Source organism: Sphaeramia orbicularis, chromosome 14 (assembly GCF_902148855.1).
Source record: "Sphaeramia orbicularis chromosome 14, fSphaOr1.1, whole genome shotgun sequence".
Classification (NCBI taxonomy): domain Eukaryota; kingdom Metazoa; phylum Chordata; class Actinopteri; order Kurtiformes; family Apogonidae; genus Sphaeramia; species Sphaeramia orbicularis.
In genome coordinates, this window is record NC_043970.1 from 18,750,826 (window position 1) to 18,759,646 (window position 8,821).

The 8,821-nt window shown below is 35.4% G+C and overlaps 1 protein-coding gene across 1 annotated transcript in view; it reads left to right on the forward strand.

The window, feature by feature from the left end:
- The first annotated feature begins 3,046 nt into the window (after positions 1-3,046).
- The window catches only part of castor2 (cytosolic arginine sensor for mTORC1 subunit 2), a 45,844-nt gene continuing 40,069 nt past the window's right edge, over positions 3,047-8,821 (forward strand). The window contains exon 1 of the mRNA XM_030154272.1: positions 3,047-3,351. Within this exon, the coding sequence (XP_030010132.1) occupies positions 3,239-3,351 (113 nt within the window). The 5' untranslated portion in view covers positions 3,047-3,238. The remainder of the gene's footprint in view (positions 3,352-8,821) is intronic.

Below are 8,821 nucleotides of genomic sequence, written 5' to 3' on the forward strand. Positions count from 1 at the left end.
AATGCAGCAGTTATATGACTAAAAAACACTATCATCATATGAACTGCTTAGTGCATACATTTTCCTGATAATTTAGATTTAGATTTTTACTGCATAAAAGTGAGAGAGAGAAAATATATAACAGATCTAGATACATAAACAAACAAGCAAGCAAACAAACAAACAAACAAACAAATAAATAAATGCAGTACCAAATATTTAAAATATGTAACTTCAGAAAGAAATGCAAACAAAACAAATATACAACAAAAAAAGAAACCAATTAGGATGTGTAAAAGAATGAATACTGAATAATATAAGAACAAACATTATAGTACATTACCTTAACTGGTTTCATTCTGCATTCTGTGCACTGCCTGAGCCAAAGTAATGTAAAGTCCATTTGGAAAAGCTAACTAAATTAGGATCCAATGGCTGTAGCTGGCTAGTTGTTCACTTTTTTAAGTGCTCTGGGTTTTCTATAAACATTACAAATATGGCAAAAAAAAAAAAACAGAAAAAAACAATGGTCTAAAATGAGGTGACAAAAAAAGATATGATATGATAAAACGTTATGACGCATAAATATTGGTTTATGTACATTTATAGATTAGATTAGATTAGATTAGATGAAAAAAAGAAAAGACTTTAAGAATAAACCGTAATAATGTAATGTAGATTGGAATAATGTGCAAAAGATCTATAATTCTTCCACTATAAAGAACCTGTAAAGTGAAAGTATTGTAATGTGCAGACAGTGTTTTGAAACAGATCTGTAGCTCTGAGACAAACAGTCTTTTAAAAAATAAATTCTCTCATTAATTTTCACAATTTGATCGTAGATTGTATCTTGGAAACTACGGTCAACCAGCATTTTTGACTAAATATTTCATTATTAGTGTCTCAAACTTGGTAAAGTTCCAACACTTTTATTCTGGAGGTTTTTTTCACTCGTACACCAGAGTAATCTGACAGAAAATTTGATGTCATATTTTTTGTTTTGCCTACACTGTCTAAATGCAGAGTTAAAACTACATTTCCTATCATGCCCCGCTGTGCTGCAGCCCCGCCCCCTTCGTTTGAATGGCAAGTTGTTTGTTTCAGCCGGAGCAGCTGCTAACTATTCCAGTCTGAGAGCAAACATGGGGACCAGCGATCTGCTGCTCTGCTATTGAACAGGTCCGACAAGGTACCGGAAGAAGACAACAACAGAACTTCCGCTTTAATATTTATATTCTTAAAGTAAAAGCACAGAAAGCACAGAGTATGAATAAACACGAGAGTGCACAAATTAATTAAAACTTAAGTGTGGCATCAGTTTTGGACTTATATGTTTCTCATTAAATCTTTTAATTTTTACCAATAAATTCAATATACATAACATTTTTTGACAATGTGTCAATATTATATATATTTATTATTTATTATATCGGCTTATTATTTATTATTATTTATTATATTTGTTTCTTATTTGTTCTCTGAATTCAGTACAGTATTGAGTCTTAAAAAAGTGTCACTACTATCAATTCCCAAACTCGGTGTGATATGTAACATATTCAGCGCTGATCATAGTCAGAGTGGCTTACAAGTAATAAATGCTCTACTGCAAATTACTGTACTTCTCAAAAACATTAACTTAATTTTCCATAATAGTTTTGTCCAAACGTCCAACGGGCACAGAATCTGACACATCATCAGGTCTGTAGTTTATCAAGTAACAGTGAAGTGAATGAAGTATGTATGTGAGTATGTGTGGTCTGAAAAAACTGTGAGGACATAAGAGGGAAAGCCTCTTTACAAATAAGGGACTTAAAGTACCACATTATTCCTTCATGTTCCTTGTGTTATTATTGTGATTACAAAGATGCAAATAGATAGATACATGTATCTATCTATTTGCATTAACATTTGCAATAGGCATGTATGCCTACATAATTGCACATTTACCCATGTAGGTATATACAGGGTGGGGAAGCAAAATTTACAATGAACATTTAGTTGTTTTTTCTCAGCAGGCACTACGTCAATTGTTTTGAAACCAAACATATACTGATGTCATAATCATACCTAACACTATTATCCATACCTTTTCAGAAACTTTTGCCCATATGAGTAATCAGGAAAGCAAACGTCAAAGAGTGTGTGATTTGCTGAATGCACTCGTCACACCAAAGGAGATTTCAAAAATAGTTGAAGTGTCCATAAAGACTGTTTATAATGTAAAGAAGAGAATGACTCTGAGCAAAACTATTAGGAGAAAGTCTGGAAGATACTATTAAAGAAGAATTGGAGAAGTTGTCACCCGAATATTTGAGGAACACTTGCGCAAGTTTCAGGAAGCGTGTGAAGGCAGTTATTGAGAAAGAAGGAGGACACATAGAATAAAAACATTTTCTATTATGTCAATTTTCTTGTGGCAAATAAATTCTCATGACTTTCAACAAACTAATTGGTCATACACTGTCTTTCAATCCCTGCCTCAAAATATTGTAAATTTTGCTTCCCCACCCTGTACATGTACACATGTACATCACAGGGCATTTTGAGTTACTTGTCTCTTAAATAGTCAAATGGCCTCTGGTATTATGACGATGATGATGATGATGATGATTATTATTATTATTGAGTATGTGGTCTTAACCAAGGAGCAGCAGTTGTTGTAATGCATAATACCTTGCTCTTATATATTTTCTAGATGTATACATTTTTTGTATTTTTGTATACATTTCTATACTTTTTATTTTTATTATTTTAATGCTTATTTTTTAACATTAGTGTCATTATGTCCCCATTGCAGGACTAATAAAAGGGCTTATGTTATGTTATCATCTTCTTCTTATTATTGTTGTTGTTGTTGTTGTTGTTGTTATTATTATTATTATTATTATTATTATTATTATTATTATTATTATTATAGCTGAGAGCCCTTTAAATGAGACAATAATGAAACTATGAAGCCTCCACTGTTTTTCTTCTCCAGTGTGAGTGCTATATCCAGTTCAAGTCCTCCTGGTTCTAGCTCTGTGCTTTTATTTTGAAAGTCCGTACCCAGAAGTGTTCGCGGTTCCGTCGCAGGTTTGACAGCGGGTCCGTTTTTTTTACCTCTTTGCTTTCTTTATTCCACCCTGCTTCCCTCTTTTTCTGTGTTTAAAACGCCTTAGCCTGTCGCTCGTCTCTATTTATTTATTTATGCATCCCCTTTGAAAGTCTTCAGCCTGTGGAATTCTTTAGCCGTACCTCAAATGAGAAGACGTAAAAGATGGAGCTTCATATTTTAGAGCACAGCTTGAAAGTGGCGAGTATAGAAAAAGAGGGGATCCAGATTTGCACTCACGGATTAATAAAACTCGCTTTCTTGGCCTCCAAAACAAGGTAGGTAAGTTGTGGTGGGTGTGCTTGCTGTGGACATGCTCCGTGTCATGTATGTAGTTTGGTGTGCTCGCGCAGGCTCCACGGCTTTCTGTGGAAGTGGAGCCGGTGGAGGCTAAAGCAGGCAGCCTGTCTGTCTGTCTGTCTGTCTGTCTGTCTGCCTGTCTGTCTGCCTGTCTGTCTGCCTGTCTGGGTTATTTTCAGGGCACTCACTGTTGTTTGGGCTCTGCCACCAGTTTCCAGGCCTATCCGTGGAACTGTAGTGTCATTTTGTAGCTTTGTGCCATCTGTGGCTGGGTCGACGCCAGTGGGTGTGTGTGTGTGTGTGTGTGTGTGTGTGTGTGTGTGTGTGTGTGTGTGTGTGTGTGTGTGTGCAGGGATTCATCTACTGTTAAGGGCATTTCCACAACTAAAACTTGGACAAAGTGTGAGCACTATGTCCCCATGTCTTGTGTCATATGTGGAACCTGGTTAGACTTGAATGGAACAGGCCTGTCAGAGGCCAAGGAAAGAGTCAAAAGTGCAATAAAAAGAGTCCGAGTACTGTCAGGAAAATGTGTGCATTATGCAGGGAAGTGGCCCCTGATAATATTATGGTGGAAGAAGAAGCTTAACGGAAGTAGGAGTAGTAATAGAAGATGGAAATACAAGAGCAGTTTAGTTCACTGAATATTTCGATGGATATTATGGATAGTATGTGCTCAGAGTCTGAAAAGTCATAGTCATTGTGCAGTGAATGTTTCCTACTAATACAAAGCTGCTGTACTTCAAGCTAAAGTATTTTACCTCAATATGCATTGAAGTAACTTATGAAAATAGAAATAAAAAGTGTGGCAGTAGAACCTTACTTCAGTGATTATTTGTAAGTAGAATGGAGTTTCTGCTTTATGTGCCTTCTGTGCTGCCTTTTGGCCAGGTTGTCATTGTAAATGAGAAGTGGTTCTCAACTGACCTACCCAGTAAAATAAACGATAAATAAATAAATAAACATAATGAGGTAGATGTGCTTAAAGTATGGAAATTCAAAAGTATTGATTGTACAGTAAATAGTCCCTTGTAATACAAAGGTATAAAATCATTCTTTGCTGAAGTAAAGCCAGTAACAGTTGACTGTAAATGCTCCACTACAGTGAAAAATAGTAGGATAGGGGGAAAGACCAGTAAAAAGTGCAGTATTAAATCCTTACTTTTATGAAAAGTAGTATCAGGAAAATGTATGCATTATGGAGTGAAATGATCCCCTATAATATAATTTACCTGTGGTAAAAGTACTAATAGGAGGTGGAAATACAAGTACAAAGTGGAGCACTAAAACCCCACTTTAATGATTATATAGAAGTATAATGAGCTAGATATACTTAAAGTAAGAATACTCCAAGTAGTCATTGTGCAGTAAATGGTTCGTACTAATACAAAGGTGTAAGAACACCCTTTACTGAAGTATAACTATTAACAAGAGTACTCACTATACACTAAATGACTCCTGATGATATAAAGGTGGAAGGGGGAGAAGATAGACTTCAATTAAAGTAGCCTTACGTCAATATTCATTGAAATAACTTGTAAAAAAAAAAAAAGTGCAGCGTTACAACCCCAATTCAGTGAAAGTCTAAGTATTATCACAAAAATGTATGCATTATGCAGTAAAATGGTGGATGAAGATTCTTAACTGAAATAATGGTTGTAATAGGAGACAGAAATACGAGTATAAAGTGCAGTATTTAAACCTTGCTTCAGTGACTATATATCCATGTACAGTGAGGAAGATGTGTTTACAGTATTGGAACTCCAAGTAGTCATTGTGCAGTAAAGGGTTCCTAGTAGCTAATACAAAGGTGAAAGAACATCCTTCGCTGAAGTAAAACTAGTAACAGGACACTGAAAAAGTCATTCATTGCTTTGGTCTGAATGAAACAAGTTATAACTCTGAAAAGTCAAAATATTCCACAAAGGTAGAAGAAGATGCTCCATTGAAGTAAAAAAAAATAGCACAGTGTGAAAAAGTGTAGCATTAAAACATTGTGTAAATGAATATATCCATGTCTTATCAGAAAAATGTGCTCAAAGTATCGAAAATCATTGTCGTCACTGTGGTAAAATGTCTCTAACAATACAAAGGTGTAAGAATATACTTGAAATATGACTGAAAATATTTCACTATAAGTAAAAAATTGTAAGCATTGTCTTGTTTAACAACTAAGGCTAAAATAAGTGTTACCAACAAAATGTGATTAAAGCATGAAAAATCTAATGAGTAAAATGGCCCTTAATGATATTAAAGGTGGAAGAAGATCCTTACACGAAGTAAAAGTTCTAATACTACATTGAATTACACTTAAAAACACAGCATTAAAACCTTGCTTTAGTCATTATATTTAAGTATTAGGTCTATTAGTTAAATGTGCAGCAAGTTAACACATTAAACTCAGTAGAATGGTCCCTAATTATACAATGGTGTTGGAACATTCTTCACTTAAAAGTTGGAAAAGTAATGAAGTAAAATAGTTAATGTAGTCAATGCAGTAAAATGGTTCCTAATAATGCTATAGTGCAGGTGTATTCAAATCCGGTCCTCGAGGGCCGGTATCCTGCATGTTTTAGATGTTTCCGTCTTTCATCACACCTGGAAGCCATTACATTGTTATCAGGCTTCTGCAGAGCTTGATGATGAGCTGATCATTAATTGATCAGGTGTGCTGGAAGAGGGAAATATCTAAAACATGCAGGATACCGGCCCTTGAGGACTGGATTTGAATACCTCTGCTGTAGTGGAAGAAGATGCAGTCCTTCAGTAAAAGTAGTACAGGACGCCGAAATACAAAGGGAAAAAGTGGCATATTTTTATTCATTTATTATGATAGTATAAGTATTATCTGAAAAATCAAAGTAGGCTTTGCAAGTAAAATGGTTCTTAATAGGATGCACAATAACTGTCGGCACCGATAATTATTGGTGCGATATTGAAAAAAATGATGTCATTCAGATAGTTCTGATAATTAAAGTTTTGACTGATAAATAGAGCCCATAATAATAAATCTAAATTTCTTAGATTTTGCACGTTTCCAAACGGACTCTGGGCCAGTTCACTTTTGGTATGAATGTAACCGGTGTCATAAGAACCATGCACGTTTTTGTGCTTGACGAGCCACCGTAGCCGCGTAACACTGTGAGTAATTAACAAAACTGGAAGTAGCCGAGCCGCATGGGTAGCCAGAGCTAATAGCAGCAGCCATGAGCCGTGGACAGATGTGGAGCAAGGAGGAGATTGAATGTCTCATTGACATTTGGTCAATGGTCATGTAAGACCTCCACGTTTGTTTTCATCAACACCTGCTGTCTCTGGTTCACCCCGCCCCCGACTTCTCTATCCAGTGCCAGTGCAGTCCGTCACATGCGTGCTTCTGTTTACAAAATTTGGTCCACTAGCAACAAGTGCTATGAGAATGCGATCCAACCCAAATGGAAAAAATAACGTCTACATTTGATCTGAACCTAATAAGCGGACCAAAGGACTTTCCAGGTGTGAATACACAGACGAAGAGGAAGATCAAGCAGTTGTGGGTACTGTTTTGGTCCGGCAGCAGCAGAAGAGGGACATTTTAAAATGCTTAACGTAAAGAAAACTTAACATAGCTTAATATCCGAGAACAGTGATCAATTATCACCAAAGTTTTTATGGTTTTCTCTAGTCATGCCCATTTTCACCTCTGCAAAAATCACTACAACCACAATTTTATAGATGTAGTCTTCATTAAGCCTTTTCCTCTCCATAGGCGCACATTATAAAGAAGAACCTGAATGTGGCTTAATGTCTGAAAACAGCGATTGATCACCACCTAATTATGTATGTGTACATAAATAATAAGTAACTGAAAACCCTTGGTCTGTTGTCCATTTCAAGCAGCTCTAGGTGTTTAGTTCTGTAGAAGCTTTTATTTTACTAATAACTGAGTTTTACCACTGACATGAGATAATAATAATAAAAGAATTTGAAGGATGGGAACTATTGTCGTTTGTTATCTGTATCGGTTACGAGAAGCAGGAAGTTATCGGTTATCCGTATCGGATGTAAAAAACAATTATTGTGCATCCCTAGTCCCTACTAACATAGTGGAGGAAGAACATCCTTTATTGAAGTGAAAGTATTGATAAGATGAATGCTTCACTACAAGTATAAATTATATATCCTAGTTTAATAACCAAGGTTAAAATATGTATTATCAAAGCAAAAGGGGCTTAAAGTCTGAAGAGTCAGCACTGAAGTAAAAAAAAAAAAATACTAACAAGAAATTGAATACAAACAATACTTGCGCCATTAAAAGTATTTTACTATTAAATATTGATTTTTCTTTTACGTTTTCTCTCTTGAATATTGATTACATGATTGACATTTTATGAGTCTAAATGAGAAGTATTTAGTTGTAGCTGCATTTGTTTTCCATCTGACTGCACTGGGTTGGAATTAGTTCAATCTAAACTCCTTAAGCTACTAATACCCACTGTTGGTTCAGTGTAGGCTGTAATAACAAAAACCTTTACTGAAGTTGAACCAAGAGTAGCACACTGTTAAAGCTCGATTGTAACAGTAACTCAGCTCATAAAAAATCATCTTATAAATCCATCTATATTCTTTTTGCAGCTGAATGTGAAATTGTTTCACCTGAATAATAATATCAGTAATTTTGTAGGTGTTATATATTATTCAAATAACGCTTAAAGAAAGTTCATTCAAAGAAAAGCAGCTTCATCTTTTTTTTTTTTTTTCATGTTTATTAGGAATTTCCAAAATCCTATCTAAACCTCTGAACACCATAACTGTTGTTTTAGAGAAAAAGGCCTAATTACAATGTTGTTTTTACACATGGTGGAGGAAGTATTTAGATTTTTTATTAAAGTAAAATGACAATAGCTCACTGTGACGCTGTGACTCTACATGGTTTTTACTGGATGAGAACAGAGAATCTAACCTGAGAACTATTTAAATCTGAGGTAAATGTAGTGGACGAAAAGGGACAAAATTTGCCTCATGGGATTTTTTTTAGCTGACATGTGACCTGACGAGTTTTGCTCCAGGGCTGTGACCAGAATCTCATCTCACTCTGACACATTTCATGATGTCACACATTTTCTGTAAATGAATGAATAGTTTATACAAAATGGCCACATGGGAACATCTGCTAGATTGAATTGACCCTTTGCTAAGACCCTCCCAAAAACAGCTACTATGCAATCTTACGTTAGCATCCATAGCTAAGCTTTCAGGGCATGAGACAATCCCAAAATGGTACTTGTGGAATCTACAAACCCCACTGCAGAAATCCTCAAAGTTTAGATGTGGTGTCGTGTTTTATGAGAGGTTAGATGTCAGATCCAGTTGGAACAGTGTGGAAGACTTCAGTCACAGATGCATGTACACCAAAAAGAAACTTATGCATTTCCTCAAAGGTAATATCGTTAGCCTCATAGCATAATT